Below are 20,472 nucleotides of genomic sequence, written 5' to 3'. Positions count from 1 at the left end.
TACGGTGAATGCAGGTGAAGAAATGGGCTTTAAATTAATTTATATTTACAAGAAAATCGCATTTCTCCACTGAAGCAGAACAAACCTAAATGTTTTTTTTCTCCTGTATTAACGTTTGGAACAAATGACTCGCAGATTAACATCGTGTGACACAAATGTCGGTACTCTGACGTCTGACAGTCACTGAACTGAAATACCAGTGAACATGTTCGTGATTGGACTCACGATCGATCGCCGTCTCTAAATCCACCAGACTCCTGTTAAATGATGACATTTTAGACATTTGCTTTGCTAAATGTTGGAGATTAAGGTAAGTTTTCAGGATTTTTAAGTCTTTTTAACTGATCTACAGTTCAGTTTTGTTAGCTTTGTGTCAGACGTCGCAAAAATAGTTACTAGGAACTTTTAAGCAGATTTTGAAACTTAAGTAGATTTTGGAACTTTAAGCAGATTTTGGAACTTTAAGTAGAATTTTGTAAATTATAAGTAGATTTTGTTGGGGTTCGGTGAGGTTTCTCCGAGTTCAGACAGGATTTTCCGAGATCGATTAGGATCATCCGCGTTCCGACTTCAAATGGATTGCATGTTAGCACCCCCCCCGTTGGAACTGAAAGATGCAGATACAGAAATGGGCTTTAAATTAATTTATTTAAAAAAAGCATTTCTCCACTGAAGCAGAACAAACATCAAATTTTTTTCCTTTACTACTGTTTTTGGAACGATCAGAAAACGGACTCGTCGCGTCGCCAGAGCGGAGTAAAATAATCGAGTAAAAGACGGAGGGAAGGGGGGGTGGGGTTGGTTTTGGTTTGGTGGGTGGGGCGTGTGGGTGAAGGTGGGCGGGGTCTGCCAACACCACAACGTCAACACGGCCGGGAACGTGAAGAAAAGGAGGAAGAAGAAGAGGAACATTTAAAGAAATGAAAAGGAAATGAAAACACGAACGTTTCGTCAAGTGCAGGTCGGGTTTTTCTGAACAAAGCGGGTCTTGGTTGTTTTTTCTTCTACTTTTTTTTGTCTTATTCTTCCTCAGGTTCAACGTACAGTTTTACAGTTTCTCTGTCAGTTACATGCAACGTCAACATCTGGAACTACACATGGAGGTTTCATATGCTTATACGGGTTAATCTGTGCAAGTATTAAAATATGTAAAGGTATACGGTATCTCGTACGGGGGGAAAGAAAGAAAGAACGGAAGAGTGAGAAAGAAAGAGTGCGAAAACTATTTCATCGCGTCACAAACGGAAAAGTTCACATTTGGAAACGAAAGAAAAAACGCAAGTGTAATAACCGATTTGAACACTTCCTTTAATTAAATTATTATTTAAATCTCGATGAGGTGAAAATACAGGTGTTTTTTTTGTTTTTGAAAAATTCCTATGCATCCACGTGTTGAACGACAAAATACTGCATTATCTACGTACAGCTGCTGCGATAAATGGAAGGTCAGTGTCGTGAGAGGCTAGCTGCCAGAGTTTCAGGAATATTGGCTCCGAGTTGATCCCTTTCTGAACGCGATGACCGTTTAATATTTATCATCATTATTATTATTACTACTGTTAAGTTTTTTCCTTTTAAATGCTCGTCGCTGGCACTCGTGGACTGAGGAGGGCGCCGGAGTCTCCCGTCTGCTCTGAGGTAGATGCGACAGAAAGGTTTGGCGTCCAGCCCGAGCTCAGTCTCCCCCGTCGCCGCTTTGACCGCGCGACGACGACGACGCGTCACATGTCGGCTCCCGGTCGTTGTTAAGGCTTCCTGTGGTCGTGGTTTAGTCACTCTCCTGTTTTAGCGGCTCACAGAGGGTGGGAGAGGGGGGGAGGAACCTTTTGAGTTCCAGTCTTTCAGGGAGGATGCACGTTATTTATTTTTTCTTCCCTTCTGACGCTCCAGCAAAGATAAAAGGTGGAAAAATGATAAGAATCCTCTCCGTTTGGCACGACTGGAGTCGGTGGGAGAAGCAGGAGAAACAAACAAAAAAAAAACAAGAGGGGAGAGAGGGGTGGGAGACGTGGTGGTGTTGGTGCGTGTGGTGCTGCAGATTAGTTGGGAAGGCTGCCTTGGTCGTTTGCTGCCGACGAGTCCGAGTCTGCACCGGCGTCCGTTTTGATGCGCTTGGCGTCCGGCTGTTCGCTCGCCTGCTGGTCACCGTTCTGCCGTTTGGTGGGGAGGGAGGCGGAGGCGGAGGCGTGGTCTGCCAGCAGGTGGAGGGGGCTCGCCGCGGCGGGAGCTGAAGAGAGAGACAGAAGAGTGTCAGAGATGTAAACACAAACTTTCAGGGATTTCAAGGACCCATGCGGAAAAACCTTTAAGGGCTTGGATTTTTTTTAAATACACAAACCTTAAAGGATTTTAATGACCCATGTCTATTGAGGGCCTGGAACTTTTTTTGTAAGTTTTATGAGGAAAACACAGTGAAATAATAACACTTATTACGATATTTCACCTGATTTCAAAATAAAGGTGTCTGTGTTGATATTTCCATGGATAACCAGAGCCGACTCGTCATTTAACGATTATATCACAATCTTATCTTAGAAATATTGTCACACAATCATGCTGTACAGTTTAACATTTTCCCATAATTCAAACAAATAAACAGCTCATGGACACGATCCTCGTTAGCGAGCCACAGCTCCACAAACGAGGCCACACCCAGTCCCCCGAGCGCGTCTCACCTGAGCTGACAGCTCCCTGGAGGGCAGTGGTGATGCTGTGGGTGCCGTTCTGCGTGATGGCCTTGATGGGCAGCTGGTGCTGACCCAGGGGAGCCTGCACTATGGTAACAGTCTGCAGGGGCGTGGCTGACTGGGAGCTCTGGATGATGCGACTGGAGCCGCCTATAGAGGTGATGGTGGGAATTGTCTCCACTTTGACTGAAGAGGACCGAAAACATTTCAAAGACAAACATTAGCAAAAGCCCAAAAGTTATATGATTAGAAGATGTTTGCGGCTTTATCTCACAGTAACACCACGTCCTTTCCTCTTTTGTAAACCACCTTTCTTTCTGCACCAAACTCATAGAGAAAATCAGTGATTTTACATCACAGCTCACAGGAGTCGCTGATGTACTGCTGCCTCCTTCAGTTCGTTCAAGTGGCAAAGACTTTCAGATTAATCAGTGTGACTTATTATTCAAATAATGACTGATTGTGACCGGGGCTGGGCGAGTTTGTTTTAAACAAACAAAAGATTGGTAACCGAGGTCTATCGCTTTCAGCATGTGGATGAAGCCAACCTTTTCTATGGTATATATGGGAACCATATCTTTGGCGATGTGACTTTTTTTCCTTCCGTTTCATACGGGGTATTGTGTGCGAATGAAGCGGCTAACGTTACCTGCCTCTGTGTTGTTTGGGGGCTATCGTTATCCTTCTTAGCAGATTGCAGGGCAACAAACTGCTCCCACTCGGCTGCATGCTTATTTTTAAAGGCGACATAGACAGGAAGCTCCAATTAACGCTGCGTTTGTGTGTGTATCTGCGTCATTAACTCGTTTATGAAACCCTAAAGTTTCAGAACAAACAGTTCAGCCACTGCTGAGAAAATAGTGTTGTATTGTTTTCCTGGGCTCTGCGAAGCGGATCGGCACTTCCTTAATTTGATGTCGTCATCAGAAATCCTCACCACTCCTCTCACCACTGTAGCGCCTCCTGGTGCGGGCACTAGTCCGGGCACATCCGGTTGCGTACATTCAACCACAGAAGAACAAGAACTACTCTCGTTGTAGCTGCTGAGATGCAGAGCATCCACCGTGCCAGAGGGGGAGCTGTGTATCTGAGAGCTGGCCTATCTATTACGTCACTTCCAGGTACCTGGCCAATGACAGGACAGTAGGAAAGCTCTTGTTGGCTGGCCAATCACAACACGGTCCACGTTCTGGGGGTGTGGTTTTGGTCTGAAACAGCGCGGCTGACGAGAGCGTAAGTGAGGAGATATTTTGATCGGCTCGTTTGCAGCGATTAGGAGGTTTTTAATCATGAAAACAAGTTAATATATGTAAGTAGACCTCCATAACTAACATATATGTGTGATACAAGCATTCTATGTCGCCTTTAAGGTATTAATATTTATCTTAATTTGATTTAGTTTGGTCAAGTCGCTAAAATCCGCTTTCCCTTGTTTACCTAAACCTTAACTATGCTTTACTGTGAAATATCAAGCGGTTTGTTCCCATTCTGTATTTTAAAAAGAAGGTAAAAGTCACAAAATCGTGTTACAACAAACAAATTGTGACTCACCTTTGACCTCTGTGTGCTCTCCATTCTCCTGCGGCTCGCTCTTGATGATGGTGGCTGGCTGAGCGATGACGGCAGAGGGGATCTGCTGCAGGACGTGGACCGTCTGGACTGCGGGCTGCGAGGCGCTGGTGCTCACCGGGGACGCCATGGTGTACGTCACCGGCTTGATGGTTTGAGGTAACTGACGCTGGACTGCTATGAGAACCGGCTGGCTGTTCACAGGCGAGCCTGCAGTGCAACAGCACAGAGATGAGGAGTTACGAACCATTTAAAAAGACAAAAAAAACAAAAACAAAATATGACCAGCACACTTTTCCTTTTACCTGATGTGTTTTGTGCAAAGCGTGCTTCCTGGATGACTGCCAGTTTGGGCTGGACCACTGCGGTGGCGGTCGTCGGAACGGGAGCGGCGGCGGACGTGTCCAGCTCCAGCGGAACCGGGGAGCCTTCCCGTGATAGGCTGTCGGGGGTCTGGACGCCGCTGGAGTGAGCGGAGAGCACCCCCGAGTGATTGGGAGACGCCGGTGCACTCCTGAGACGGTGTGGGGACAAAGGTCAAAGGTCAAAGGTCAGACTGTACGACGGAAACAACCTGAGCTTAAATGTGATGAATACGATGATATGCTGATGACACTGCTATAAATACACATCGCGGCCAATTACAGGAAATAAAATAGAGAATTTCCTCGATTTGCCGACCGGTACAACATAATTGCTTAACATGTAATGATGAGGGCTGCAACTATTAACTGACTGTTAATCAATGACTAAATTAATAGTCAACCGATCAATCATTTTTTTCCACTATTAAAAATAGGTTTTCACATTTTTTTAGCTTCTTAAATGTGAATATTTTCTGGTTTCTTTGCTCCATAGAAAAAAATAAATCATCATTTTGGTGAGACATTTGAGAACATCATCACAGTCAGATCCATATTTTCTGACATTTTATCAACCAAATGATTAACTCTCTTAATCATCTTAAACAAATTTGAACAAAATGAGCTGAGGTCTTTTAGGGTTCCTTCTGTAGGGAAAATATTTGTCACGTTTTGAGCTTCTTGTGAAAAGTATCTTTGACTTAGAAATGTCCATTTTTGTGTAACCATTATTTAAGATTGCTTTGTATTGCAACTCATTTCATTGTATTATATTGCTTATATAGTCAAGGCTGCAACTTTTTTTGACCTATTCTCTGATTAAGTATTTTGTCACTGTCGTGTTGACTTTTCTGGTATCAGACCTCCCATGAAAACCAGACGATGCATCTCAAAGGGGGTTCCCTCCGAATAAAATACATTTCATACAGACAAACTAACGGTGGGTGTGAGGGCAGACCTGGAGGAGAGGGGTCCGTGCGGGGTCCTGAAGCAGGGGACACCGCGGGGCCTTCGTTTCCTGAACGCCTGCTCGATGAGCTTCCCCTCCGAGGACGGGTCTATCCTCCAGAACGAGCCTTTGCCGGGCTCCTCCTGCGACCGCGCCACTTTAATGAAATAACGGTTCAACGAAAGATTGTGACGGATCGAGTTCTGCAAACAGAAAAAAGGGAATCACACAATGCTTTTTTTTTTGATTGTTGCTCCTCAGCAGGTAACAGAAGAAGAACATGAGGCTGAAGTCTCACCTGCCAGCCCTTGTCTGCAGTCCTGTAGTAAGGATAATTCTTTGTGATGTGATTGTAAATTCCGTTTAGTGTGAGCTGCTTGTCCGTGGCCAGCGTTATGGCCTGGACTATCAGCTGTGCATAGGAGTACGGAGGTTTGGAGTCATCCTGTGGAGCAGAGGAGGAATTACAGCCTTTTTAAGAAACAAGAAAGAAAACTGTAGAGGTGTATGACCTATTTTTCTAATATCTTTTCTACCTTCTACCTCTTTTACTTTAAATTGTATTTTTCTTTACATATATATATTTTGTAAATCTCATATCTTTTATCTATTACACAAATATAGGCTGGGCCATATGGCTTATAAATGATATCTGGATATTTTCAGTCTATACCCCGATATAGGAGATACATGGATATAAAGCTGCACACAGGCTGTTTATGTTCTGTATTATATGCTGTTAAAATACACTTTTCATTTAATAATACCATGGTAATACCTGGTTTATTTCTTCGGCTTTTAAACACTGAATGAAGGATATTTACGTGTGTTAGAAACAATGAAATGAACCTATAAATATAGTAACATTCTGCCAGAACATAAACAATTAGGCTTAAATTTAAGACGTGTTATTACTGTATGCTTTTTTTTTTTTAAATATAAAACTGGCAATTTCATGTATTTTTCAATCAATACACATCATGTGTAGTGTATTACACAAATGTACTCAATAGAAGAAATACGATTAATATCAACACAACAGCCTTTAAAAGCAGGAAAAGTCATCACAGATACTTTATCACAATATGAAGACGACATCTTGTCTAATGTCATGATATATTGATATTGTGCAGTGCGAATGTAAACCCATTTAAAATGTGTTTGCAGATTCATTTCACTTCAGTCAATGAATCCAGTTTTCAAATGTTACTTTTCTCACCTTTGGACTGTCTCCTCCGGAGGCGTCTTTGTCGTTCTCGGGCTGGGAGTTGTCGTTTAAAAGCTGCAGCTCTGCAGAGCTGACCATGCGACCGCCCATCCTGTAGCCCGAGGATCCAGCGCCGCGTGGGCTGGAGGGGCACGAGTTAGCAGCACTGGGAGGGAACAACGGCACAGTCAGCGGACGGGGACACTTGAACCATTTTATATTAATATCTATTTGCTTAATTATTCTCATTTTCGTTTGAATAACACATTTACTGTGTTTTTGTTCAGTCTGAAGACCACGATTAGATTTTATCCAGAAACCGGTACATGAACATTAATGGTTCTAGATTTTACGTCTGCACTGCTATAAAAACTTACAAACTTAATAGTAAATACATTACACAAGTCATCAAAAATCCTGCAAAAAATACAAGTACGAGTGGCAACATTTACCAAGTTTCAGAGAACAAATTTTCTTTCAAGAAGCTAATTTATAATAAATAATCAAAGAAATGGGCAAATATTGGCCAGATAAAACAGTCAATCTCTATTTGTTTGCTTTTAAAAAAGGTACAAACATTCCACCATTTATCCAACGAGTAAATAAGGACTTGTGGTCCGATAGTGGCCAAAATAACTGGATTGGATATCTGATAAATTAAGTATAATCCTACACCATGCATAAAACCTTAATATGACACAAATACTTGACTGAACTCAGTCCGCCACCACCGCCACGTGACCAACTAAGATGATTCAAACACTTAAAAACACAGTCGACGATGGACTGACATCGGTAACGGTGCACAGTCAAGGTTGTGATATTGGACAAACTTGTATGACAGAAGAAACCTGACTGGTTTGCAGCCACCCGGATGAGATCAGGGGCTGAGAGGATCTCAGGGTGTGAGGTGGGAGTTGCCCTGCAGTCACTGACCTAAGCCTAAGCTGATCAACGCACACAGAAATCGTCAAGGTCAGAAAACAACTAAAGGTCGCGTAGCGGCGATGTGTGGGTGAAGTCTCCTTACAGCCACCCACTGATGTGGGATTGGAAATCTACAGGCTTACAGCACTGACAGAGGGAAGTGCTAAACTTAGACCTGAAAGTCATTAAGAAGCAAGGTTTTTAGAACATGCACTCCCTTAAAGGGATCGCGGTTATTTGAGGTACTGAAACATAGTCAACACAAAGGAATAACGCAATAAAAATAAATACCAGCTTCAGGCTATGGTATTTTAAGATTATGTTTGTCACTTAATCTTGCTGTTAAACAGGCTCGTCTGACTAGAAACTGAAGTTTCTTTGTGAACCGTGTGCTCCACAGACCAAAGTCCACAGAGAAAATCATCGTTTTAACATCAGTTGATGATCCACTGTGGCCTCCGTCGGTTGGTTAAAATTAGTTATTTTATAACTTTGGTGTTTGAAATCTTATCTTCAGATTTACTTCGAAAACATGTGTTAATCTCCAACATTTAGCAAAGGAAATTTAGCGACATCCCTGCTGAAAGCCGAGGATCGCACGTGAGCCGAATCACAACCACGTTCAGTGGTATTTCAGTTCAGTGACTCTGGTCATGCAGGAAGTACTCAACCATTCTGATTCTAATGATTCAGTTACAGCCAAAACAACTGCTTTACAGGTCACTAGTTTGTGTCACGCATAAAAACCACATCACGCACCCATTTTGAGGCGGAGCTATAGTAATGGGAAACGAGCGGTGCCAACTTGTGCTGGACCTGTGTAGTGGGGAAGTGCCATAGGTGACGGTTCTTCACACAACCACACTTAAAACAACCTGACTTATGACTTCAACGTATCTCAAATATTGTGAGATTTGGGTAAAACAAATCACAGGAGCAGATGAGTTACAGCAGCACTCAGTGAATGCATCTCATCTGCAGCAGCGAGTACCTGATGGTGCCAGTTGGCGACGGCAGTGGGCTCATTAGGTGAGCGATGTTGTCTGGAATGTTGATGGTCAGCGGGGAGATCTGCGGCTGCACTGGCTTCACGGGGGACTCCGGAGCGTCACGCCTCGCCTTCTTCCCGCTCGACAGCGCCGTGAATGTGATCTTGATGTTTGTGCTGGGAAACCTGAACGTGCACCTGCAGACAGAAACAAAAACATGAGCTTAATGAAGCTTCATTTTTCTTTTGTTTTATCAAGAGCAAGTGCCGATGAGAAGAAGGCAAAATCTACACACTCTGCTGTGGTGGAACTGTTTGCACGTTCTCTCGCCGATAGCGAGTTAATTAAATGTGAATTCTGACGTGCAATGGCTCAATGAAGTATTATTAAACTGAAGAGACGTGGAGTTTAAAGACCGAAAGTGACGCTGGTGTGAGCTTGTTTTCAAAGGGGAGCGCTTGTCTCAGGAGGAAGACAGGCCTAAATTAGACAGTTAAATTTAAGACGACACGTCCCCTCAGCAACGTGTCACAGATATAATATACCACAGGTAAACATGTGTCATTCTTCTAGTTTGGAGTTGTATATTTATCCAGATTATGTAGGTCAATGGAAAAACTTGCAGTTATGATTAATAATTAACAAGAAAACCATGTAAATATTCACAACTTCAGGCTCCACGAGTGTGAATCTGTCTTTTATTAACAGCTTCGGGAAATATACATGTTTTCTGATGTTATATTGACGATTAGCTCCTTTAAAAAAAAGGTCTGGTGGTTAAAGCTAGGGTAAGTACAGTAAGAGTGGCACAGCAAGCAATAGTAGCATTTTTGGCCTGATTATAAAAGCTATCAACAGAAGACATTTGAAAACATCATCATTTCCAAGTTTTTGGAAACAACGATAAACATGTTCTGACTTTTGTGCTTGATTAATCGAGTGAACACATTGTCATCATTATATCAACCAAACAAAAAGAAAAATTACAAAAAAGCGAATGTACCCAAACAACAGCTGATACAAATGTAAACACATGAGAAGTATTTAGCTGCCACTGTGAAATAAGTCACTACGGAGGATGAATTGATCCAAGATGGAACTGCTAAGCTGGTCAATGAATGCGATCGACAAAAAGTGCAGGTTCTGGTGAACCTAGTTGCCCAGATGGGACCTTGACGGCTGGCTACATTCGGGACGGATGGGATAAGTGGAAAGTCGAGGATGTGTACATATTCACATTCATGATGATCGGAATGCTCTCCCTGGGATGGGGAATGTTCCTGCAATACCGGGAACTGAGAAAGATCGGCAGTGAGATGACCAATGAATTGATCGATGTGAAGGTGGAAAGCGCAATAGCAAAGAGAGTCATGATTGGGCTAAGCTCCGACGTCTCCACAACCCTCGGGCACGTGAAAAGAATGGAGAAGCAAAGCGAGGCAAATCCTACAGATGAGATGGACGACTAAAGGGATGGAAAAAAAAAAAATAAAAAAAAATGATGCATTGACATCTATTGATTGGATCATTTCGTGACTTTTGGGAAGTTGAATATGCCAGGCAACAAGTCGAGACTGTCACGCGCGACGAAATATCATGGACACATGTACAGACACACATGGAGTCTGATTTGACTGTCAAGAGCTAGACTATATCTCTGAGTGCTACCTGATGCTGAAACACGTTTTCTTTGTCAAATGTCATTTAAAAAAAAAAAGAAAAAAAAAAGTAATGTGTGATGATAATGGGAGCGGGACTAGATAAGCTTCTGGCTTCTCCCGTTTTCCCTTTCGGTTATGTGTATTCTGTGAACTACAATGCTGGGTGATGAGTGATCTAAATGGCCGAAATAAACATATAAATAAAAAATATATATTTTAGGAAAATACAACCGAGTACAATTGTACTACTTATGTTGTATATGCATGTATATATGCTTTTTAATCATATTGAATCCTTGAACCTCTACCAATGTCCCCCCCAGTGTGAACGATGACCACAATTCACTGTCACAATTTCGAACAATTGATAAATCTTCTACATTTTTTTAGGGTTGCAAGGATTTGTTGCTTATAAATCAATAACTAAATTAATCATCGACTATTTTAATAATTGATGAATTGTTATGTTGACAATTGATCTGACTTTCCCGCTTCTAAAATGTGAATGTTTTCTGGTTTCTTCTGCTTTATAAAACAAAATTATAACTCAACAAAAACAATTCTGTCAAAATGAGTTATGCCTCAAAGTGTCTTCACACACTTTTTTAACATTATATTACATTGCGACACACTGTCAGACATAACAGTAAACAAGTTTACGACAAAGGAAAACATTCCTCCTTTCACTTTTTCTTTTTACCATCCAGAGGAATTCAAAACAGCAAAACCAACAAAATGGAGTCAGGAATGTGACGACGCTGCCAACAGAAACCCTGAGCGACTCTTAAAGGTGAATTTCTCCTCATTAAAACATTTCAGCTTTGACCCGACCATAACCCTAAGTGTGCTGTTGACATTCACATCAGAAGGAAGCTGCTCACACCGCCAGATATCAGTGAACAGGATGAACTTGTTTCAAATCATGTGTTGTGACACCCGGCAGACAGAGCAGCCACACATTGTTCCTTTAATTTCAGAGTGCCAGGCACAGCAGTGAATCTCGCAGCGTTGGCATCTGCTGAACTGAACTGTATCCGCGACACTCGCATCTCGAATTAGCGCTGCCGCTCACAGGAGGAGACACTTTAACGCTTCCTGGAGCCAGAGTGGTGGTGGTGGTGGTGGTGGTGGTGGGGGGGGACACTGTGATTATGCATGTGGCCTCCGAGCTGCCTTTCAGGAAGGGCAGACACTTCACTGACGAGCTTCGGAAGTTAAACGTCAGCCACAAATAACATCAGAGACATTCACAATATCAAGACAAATCACAAAATCTGACAGAGTGGGGACAGTGGTATCTAAATATATCTATTATAATAATAATAAAAACAAAATACTAATGCTTTTTGTTACAGATGCAAAATGTTATTGCCACTATTTTGATTGAATGCCAAAATAAACATGTGTCGAATTGATGCCAGTAAAACATATCCTTATTCGCTTTAAAATAAATGTGCAATGAATCCAAAAATACAAAAAGCTTGGTGAATAGGCAGTTACGCTATATAAATATTCTTGCAGGATTTCATATCCAACATACTTGACGTCTCATTGAGACAGACTGTGGTGTTTGCCTCAACTTCCACAGTGATATTTATACTGATCGCAAGAAAGTGACGTTTTTCTGTTGCACAATTTTACTCTGGTACCCCCAAGTGACGGCTGCCAAAGAATGGAACAGTTGGGGGCTGGTTACTTTGGTACTATACCAAACCGAACTGCTCCACTCGTTGGAAACACAGCTCAATTGTCTGTGTGAGACAAATTTCTGGGGAAAGGTGCATTTATAATGCTCAACAACCCTTCACCCACAGTCCCTCCCTCCATGCATACCCACATTCACAGGAACCTCTTCATTAACCCCATGTTTTCCCCTAAACTCCACAACACAAACACACTACTGTTGGAGCAGCAACAAACCAAGCCTTGCTCAACAGGAAAACTTTCACTTGATCTTGATGCCTCCCTCATCAACAAAAAAGAATGTAAACAAAAGCAGGCAGGAAGTGCACCGACTTAGAGAGAATTTATGAGTGTGTAGAGAAAGAAAAGGAGGGATGAAGGTTGGAAGGAAAGATTTTCCTCTGTGTTCCGTCTGTTTACATCACCACAGAGGAATCCCTGGAATACGAGCGACCTCTCTCCTGGGCCGCGGCTCAGCGAGTCGGCTCATGCTGTCAATCTGCTTCCTTACTCTCTTTATCACGGAAGCGTGGTCTCAGGCTCGAGGGCAGTGCAGTGCAGTACAGTACACAACATGTGAGCCCATGCTGTGGTGTCTTACTCGTGCCGGCTGCACGGGTGATAAAGAGTGCCACTGATTAAAAGGTCTTCGGTCGACCGGATCAATACTGGAACCTTAAACCTCTGTTGCTCCGTCCGTGTGGCATCTACGCAATGAAATGCACCAACATATATTAGGTTATGATGTTGCTAAAGAGTGGCGTGGGGTATCGATTTAACAAAGTTGCAGCTCCAGATAAAAAAAGAGGCATTTTGGTAAAGAAAAATGCTAATTGAGATTCTACATCAAGTCAAAACAGGCCCCTGTGCTTTGCAGTATGAAAAAGTGGTTTCACAGTCAGGGAATTGCACAACAGCTGAGAGCAAGGGGAGAAAATGGATGCTGGAAAGGGCTGGAAAGTTTGTCCACATTACATTACACTGTAATTGAATAAATTGGAGCCACTAATTTGTGAAAATGGAAAAGGTTGGTTTGTTGTTGTCACTCAAAATCTTTAACTCTGTATATGGCAGTTTTTTCTTCATAATCCAAATTATTCTGGCAATGTCTGAACTAGGACTTGCAACAATGACAAAGTATTGTTGTGTTTCAATTCCTTAACTTTGAATAGTTTCAGTTTTGTTTTGTTTCATACAACAGAACCATTATAATTATAAAAATATAATTAGTGAACATATGCTGACCCTTTATGGACCCAAACAACTAATCAGTGAATCAAGAAAATAATCAACAGATCATCATTTGGTCCATAAAAAGTCAGACAGCAGTGAAGAAATGACCTGTAAACACGATAGTTTGTCCTCAAATCAAAAGGTTTTCAACCTTACAGATCTAATGTTCTCTTGTTCTTAATTTAATTGATTCAGACCCAGTCTCACCAGTTGTTTACACACACCCCATCATTTCCTTTGAATAAATCTTTTCCTACGGTACTCTTTGTTTTGACAAAAACTATTTGCATTCACAAATATAAAATTCTGTGCCCCCAGCTTCAGAACGACAGGCCAGTAAAAAGTACAATAAGAGTATCATTAATTTAATGTTGTGGATGATTTTTAATACTTGGTCTTTAAAAAAAACATGAATGACAAAAAACCTTTCCCAGAGCTCATCATTTCATCAATTAACCTGGAAAAGACAGACCAACTTATTTACCATTTATTTTTATCACTAACTCTATTTGGAGCAGCCACTCAACCGTGGCCTGATTTACAATATGCCAAAGTAAAGTACAGTATAATATATTCAAGTTTAATGCAGCACCAGGGCAGATTCCTCTGTGATTAATTATCAATGGACAACGTCCAATAATGGCCAACGCAATTTACAAGGAAATTATAAATTTTTACCTATACTTTACATTGTTGTTATTTTTACTTTTACTACACACATCACAAAGCCTCCACAAATGGAGAATATTTCTCAAGCTTGATGTGTTTGGTTTAGCATAAAAGGTAGATTTATGTTGGATTATAATTGCTATGTTTATATTTATAACTTGTTTTAAGGCTTGTATCAACTTAGTTCCGCCATATAGGTAGTAGGAGTTGTTTTCGTTTAAGAGTAGCACACAATGTTTTAATGTGGGGCATTACGACATATCTTTATAATGATGTTGGAATGGAAATAATGCATTACATTTCTTTGCAGGAATGATTTGCAAAGACTGGGTCACAGGAGTTTTTTCGGGGTTCCCAAACAAATTTGAAGACATTTCTCAACCTCTATATTCAGATTTAAGTGTAAATGTTCAAACGTGCATTAAATGATATTATAATTCATCTACCATTTATGGGGACCAGTGGGTACCCATAAAGAAAGCTTGGGAAACACCAGTTTACAGAATAGGCTACTCACTACAGGTCTGTTTGCAGTGAAGCCAAAGCAGAAAGAAAGACACAAACACTTAAGCATTTGTTTACTCCTCGCATTTCATATTGTCATGGCAAACCTTCAACAAAGTTATCGCCAATTTACGGCCAGGCAATAATCCAACAACAATAAATAACGCTGTATAATTTTCTTCAACCATAATATGACAAAAGGTTGAATGAAGAGGCAATAAACCAAACATGGCTTCAGACACAACACATAATAATTACCATTACATGTTTAGTTTGTCATCTTCTGTCCAGAAAGCATTTTGAACCCAAAATGAACTGGTTTGTTCAATTTAGGAGTAAAGCTAACTCACATTTTTTATGATAATTATTGATATAGACTCATTTTGCTATATCCTTAAGGCCTGTTGCATATTTCACAAATAATGGAGCTCTACTGTTTATTGTAGAACTGCATGGGGACTACCGATTGAAACGAGTTTGTGGCCACAATTTGGCACATCTGCAGGTCAATTTACAATATTGTGCATTGTCCATTTTTTTAGAAAGATAAACAAACAATGAAATGGAGGAACAATGCGGGCTGTGGCCTCCACAGCTCTGCTTTTCTGGACGCCGACACAAACTCCCTTACAATTAGGTAGTATTTAATTTTGAAACGACTGCACTACGCTCAAAACATAAATGAATGCGTTAAGTTAGTGAATGTTTGACGAAATTCGCATGTTAGCGTCACTTCGGCTGTGTTCAACAGAGGCCAAAGTTCCCCGCAGGCTGTGCTGTTGTGAGCCGGCAGGGCGGGGACGGGCTGGGTTTGTTTACGTTTTAGGGGTCGAGAGGAGCTCCATTCACAACAAATGATACAAGCTAGCAGTGCGCTATCATGTTTACATGACCTCGCTGGTGGTGGTTTTTGTTTGTTTTTTACAGTAACACGACACAAACATGACGGACTCAACGTGACCATGTGTTTACATGTGGGAAACAAAATCGCATTCCATCTATGTAATCACGAGCTAGCTTTCGAGCTAAAGTCTAATCGAGAGTGTGGAATACGGCTAACTGCTAGTGTTAAGTACATTGAATGCGTGTGTTCGGGGGGTGGGGGGGTGGAATGAAAACAGGCGGCTAATAAACACTGTTGCTAACAGGAATGTCAACAAAGACAGAGGCTTTGCGAACAGGATGCGGGCTTCTTCTCCTTTGCTAACATGCTAAAACACGTGGTGCTCTCGACCCTTGTTAGCCAAACACAAACCCAATGTTGTCCTCTGTTTGGACGTTTAGCTTCCAGGCTACTAGCGTCACGTCCACATGTTCACCAGGCAGGGAAGGAGCGGGGATAAGGGTGAGGGTGGGGGTGACTTACATTCGCGGTAGCTGCAGAGGAGGGGCGCCCCGTCTGAGGAACACTCCATCCACAAACACCCCGTTTTTACCGAGACACCTCAGGTAAAAGTCGCCGCTGCCGGTGCCGTCGTCGCTGGCGGTGAATATCTCCAGGTGCCGGCGCGAGATGAAGCTGGAGTGGCCCATGCTCACGTCCACGGAGCCCTGGGACGAGTTCCGACCGATGGTCACCGAGCGCTTCTTCATCATGTATTCGAATTCACGGCCCTCGAGCCGGGCAACCGGCCCAGACGATCCGCTCACCACGGCCATGCTCGGGTGTATTTTAAGTCTCCAAACGCCGAATATTAGGGGGGGTTAAATTAGACAGCAGCTGCGGCCCGACAGAGGCGTGTTCGTGGATCAAATCAAAAAAGAGGGGCACCGAATTTTAACGCAGGAATTTAGAGGGGAAACATGCGAGGCCAGGGACAGCAGCGGCTCCGACCCACCGCCGAGAGAAAGGGTAGCAGAGCGAAACAACCGAACAGAGCAGGGGGCGGGCGCGGTTTGACTGACAGCGCTCTCCACCGATAAGATTCGAGAGAGTGGATACGGCCCCAACGCCGCCGCCAATCAGGTGTCAGTATTAATCCGAGGACAGATTCAAGGTCGGTTGGTGTGTGGCTGGACGAGCATATGCTGCTTGGCGGAATAAAAGAAGCGGCGCGGCGTACAGACACGAACTGGATTCAGTATCTCGCACGTGCATTCGATGACAATAATCAACGCGGCCATAGATACGCGACAATCCACGTTAGTACATCATCGTTACAGATGGCTCGTGCGTGGAAATCGAAAAATAATCGCGTGTATTCAAGCGGCGCCCATGATTTTGTAGCTCTGCGTCGCAGCAGCGCGAAGCTAACCGGGCTCTGTGGCAGTCCCGCTCCACTATAGAGTCCATGCCGGCTTTTGCACGTCGCCCCCGTTGCAGCATCTTGTGTTGAGTTGTAAAGTTTGAGAGGAGGTTTTACGTCGTTACAAATGTTTGAACGACGTAAACAAACAACCAAAGGAGAAGCAAACAAATAAATAAACCGTGTTTACAGACTGACAGGTGGCGAGTGTGTGTGGGGGGATCTGCACGTCGCACCGTGTTGATACCACCAGAGTGCGTGACCCCGCCATCTGCAGGTCACTTAACTGTTTGTAAACACTGTCTGAGGGCAAACTGCTGCGACTGCGCACGCGCGAGATCTACCTGACGATAACAACACCTCTGTGAGCAAAGTCATGATCAGGGTTTTAACGATTCATTTTAAAAAACTGTTAACAATGTTAACAATTTATACTTTTAAATACTAAAAGTACATTTTTAATAATATTTTAATTTAACATAAAAACATGTAAAAGTTATTTAGAATATGTAAGTTATTTCTTAAAATATAATTTTAAATTCCCAAAGTAGAATTTTAAATGTCATTTGAAACTTCATTCCTGAAGTAAGACTATTTTACTTTTGTTATTTTCAGATTCTTTTTAGATTTTTAGATTGGATTTAGCGCGATTTATAGAGCAAAAACTAAACTAATAAACATTAGAGCAAAACTAAAACACAAAATACAACAAATAAGAAAATAAAGTGTAAATGAATACACAAACAAAGAACAATGCACCATCCACAGCACTATCTGCAAAGAAAAAGGATAAATAAATAATAACAACTAAACAACTTAAAATATTGAAAATAAATGTGTAGTATTGTTTTTGAAGTATCATGTGCTGTTACAATTAATGTACTCACACACATACACTACACATATTTCTAAAATCAAAATGATGTGAATACAAACCAAAATGTCCACCAGTTTTACAAAATAAAAGCAGACTTTGACAAATCAAAAAAAGAACAACGTCTTTTTAGTCTTTTTAACCTCTATTTGATCATTTTCATGTATAACTTATGTATTCATTCTATTTGAAAAGGCCCCAAAATAGCACCTGAAATGACTTCCTGCCTTTGACTTCACACCGACCACTGGAGGGAGACATTCACCTTCTTCTTCTCAATCACTCTCCAAGGATGACATCATGATGAACTCACCGGCCATTTTCAGACAGAACTGATGTGTGTTCACACACACAAAAAATACAGTATATTACTGTGGTTCTGCAATATTTTCCCTTTATAAATACTGTGATTAGTGTGATTTTGTAGTATTTTATCCAGTATTTATACTATACAGTATTCATTACAAGTTTTTGATTTTTTTTAATGTCATATCTGTAGAATTCTATTATTATTCCATTTTGGCAATTCCGTGTGTGATGAATTTAAGGAAACTCCTCCCACAGCTTTCCTGCGACCACCTTCAAATTTGGTCAGGTCACTCTGGACAAGATGAGCTAATAAAGTGAAATAAAGCTCCACTTTATTTCACACCGTGTAGGCACTAGGGGGTGCCAATGTTGCGTCAAAATTCTGGGTGGTGAATAGTTATAGTATTTCTTTCCCTGTATGATTGTATAATATTTTCTATTCATGTTCATCACTAATACTGAAATTCTTGTTTTTGCAAAATAGCTTTTAAATTTGGAGATTTAAATGTGTATATATATATATATACATACATATGTATATATATATATACATATGTATGTATATACAGTATATCTACATATGTATATATGTAGATGTATATATACATCTACATATATGTGTGTGTGTGTTTGTGTGTGTGTGTGTGTGTGTGTGTGTGAGATCTGTGTGGTGTGTTTATCGTTCAGTGTATTTCCTCTGGATGGGAAAACGTGTTTTTCCACTGGTGACAGCCGGCTCCATTACACGTTCCAGGAAGAGCAGCAGCCACCGCCGTGGCACCAATAAGCTCGTACTCAGAGCTCTTCCAAACCACACAACTGCGGATTTATGACCTAATATCATTGCAGCGTTACCTGCAGACAGAGTTCTCGCTCCCCAGTAAAACACTTGTGTTATTTGATTTGGGCCAGTCGGCCATTTCGGGCCGCACACGCTCAAAGTAAAACCTCAGGGACGGACGATTATACATTGATGAGTGCACCTGTGATTAAGGCTATTATGGCATATACCATGAAGACAACTTGGGGATTTGAGTGCTACAAGTGAGGGCGGCGTCCTCTACAGGAGGGAGGCGGGGAGGGGGCTCTCCGAGCAGCAGGGTTTCCATCTCTTTGCAGAGAAAGAGCCCCATTACGCCTCTCCTCCCATTTCCTCTCGGTCCTCTGGGGCAGCAGACGAATGGACACATTAATAACACTCACCCATGTCTGAGGGAGCTAATGCTGCTTTAAGTGCTGATTAAGGCTGGGAAGATTTGGGCGTGGAGGAGCAGGAGGAGGAGTATTAGTTACACTCACAACACAAATCCAGCAGGTTTTTTTTCTTCTTTTTTTTTTTTATCCCTCATGCAGAGTCACTGCTTCATGAGGAAGTGTGTTTTCTGCCTCTCTACAGACTTCAGTACTTAAAGGTGTAGTTTAGTTTTTGTATTAGTGTGGCTGTATGAGTCCGACACCGCACCTTGCACAGGTACCTGTGACTCCAGGACTGAGATTATTGTTATTATATCGTTAAAGTATATCGTATCTGTACAATTACTGAGTTTTTAATACAATGGTCCTTCTGTTTCTCTTCTCTTAATAATTTTAAAACTTGACTACTATGTAAAGTGCGTTGAGATAACAGCACAATACAAATACAAATTAAACTAATTTGACTGTGAGCAGAGAACCAGCCTGAGACGCAGAGGTTACCTCACACATAAAATGTTCATCCAATGAAACGTGTACCTATTTACATCTACGATATCTTAAAAACATGTTTAGCCCACTGTTAGACCACTGTTTTTAAACTGGAAATGGACGTTTTGGTCACAGTGTAAAGCGCTCGCTCGTCTGTACCAAACTCCATAGAGAAAACCAATGATTTTTACGTCACAGCACACACGGGTTGTTGACCCACTGCTGCTTTCATCTCTAAGTTCAAATGTACTATTTTGTGACTTCTGTGGTTCAAATCCTTTGTTCAGATTGAACCCAGTGACACAAATGACCACACAAGGCTGCTGTAAGGCAGCAGTAGACCAGCAGCACTTGTGTCCCCGTGAGCTAAAATCACTGATTTTCTCTATGGGGTTTGGTGTGGGGAAGGTGAGTTGTTTACAATCTTAAGTTTTAAGTAAGTACAGGCTTTCTGACTTAACCAGGCTTATATTTTAGTTCAAAAAAACAAAAAAAACTATCACTTTAAATTCATGTTTATTTATGTTGTTGTTCTCCACACTGGGTGAATCGGCACTTAAAATAACCCACACTGCCTGTTTGGCCAGTTTCTTTTTCTTTTTTTTAATGAGGAGCAGCTCCACAGGAAACACAACAGTAGTCATTTCAAAGCGTGTTTGCTCATTACATTAGCACATATGTCTCATGTTAACACAGAGAGACATGAAATATAAATAGAAGATAATTATGACATAAATAAAAGACGTTTGGTCTCTTCTTCCAGGTGAAAGTGCTGTTTTCCATTCCGAAACACGCTCGACACACACAACATGACAAGCTGTTTCTACCCTGAAGTTAAAGGGTGGAGTGGATTTATTTATTTTTATCAGTGAGGATTATTCAAATGTGTTCCAAGTTGTGTTTGGATTCTGAATTGATCA

General features: G+C 41.7%; 1 protein-coding gene across 1 annotated transcript; it reads right to left on the bottom strand.

Moving 5' to 3' along the window:
• Window positions 1–700: 700 nt before the first annotated feature.
• On the bottom strand, window positions 701–16,307 carry foxk2b (forkhead box K2b). Its single transcript, XM_044051007.1, has 9 exons — window positions 15,807–16,307; window positions 8,693–8,887; window positions 6,787–6,940; window positions 5,866–6,012; window positions 5,577–5,770; window positions 4,562–4,770; window positions 4,239–4,466; window positions 2,676–2,873; window positions 701–2,227 (listed from the first exon to the last, which is right to left on the bottom strand). Exons 1-9 carry the CDS (start codon window positions 16,097–16,099, stop codon window positions 2,040–2,042), a joined length of 1,806 nt encoding a protein of 601 aa, XP_043906942.1. The 5' UTR covers window positions 16,100–16,307; the 3' UTR covers window positions 701–2,039.
• Between the last annotated feature and the right edge of the window lie 4,165 nt (window positions 16,308–20,472).

The sequence above is a fragment of the Solea senegalensis genome, linkage group LG19 (genome assembly GCF_019176455.1).
Source record: "Solea senegalensis isolate Sse05_10M linkage group LG19, IFAPA_SoseM_1, whole genome shotgun sequence".
Taxonomy (NCBI): domain Eukaryota; kingdom Metazoa; phylum Chordata; class Actinopteri; order Pleuronectiformes; family Soleidae; genus Solea; species Solea senegalensis.
This window is presented reverse-complemented; position numbering and strand designations above follow the sequence as displayed.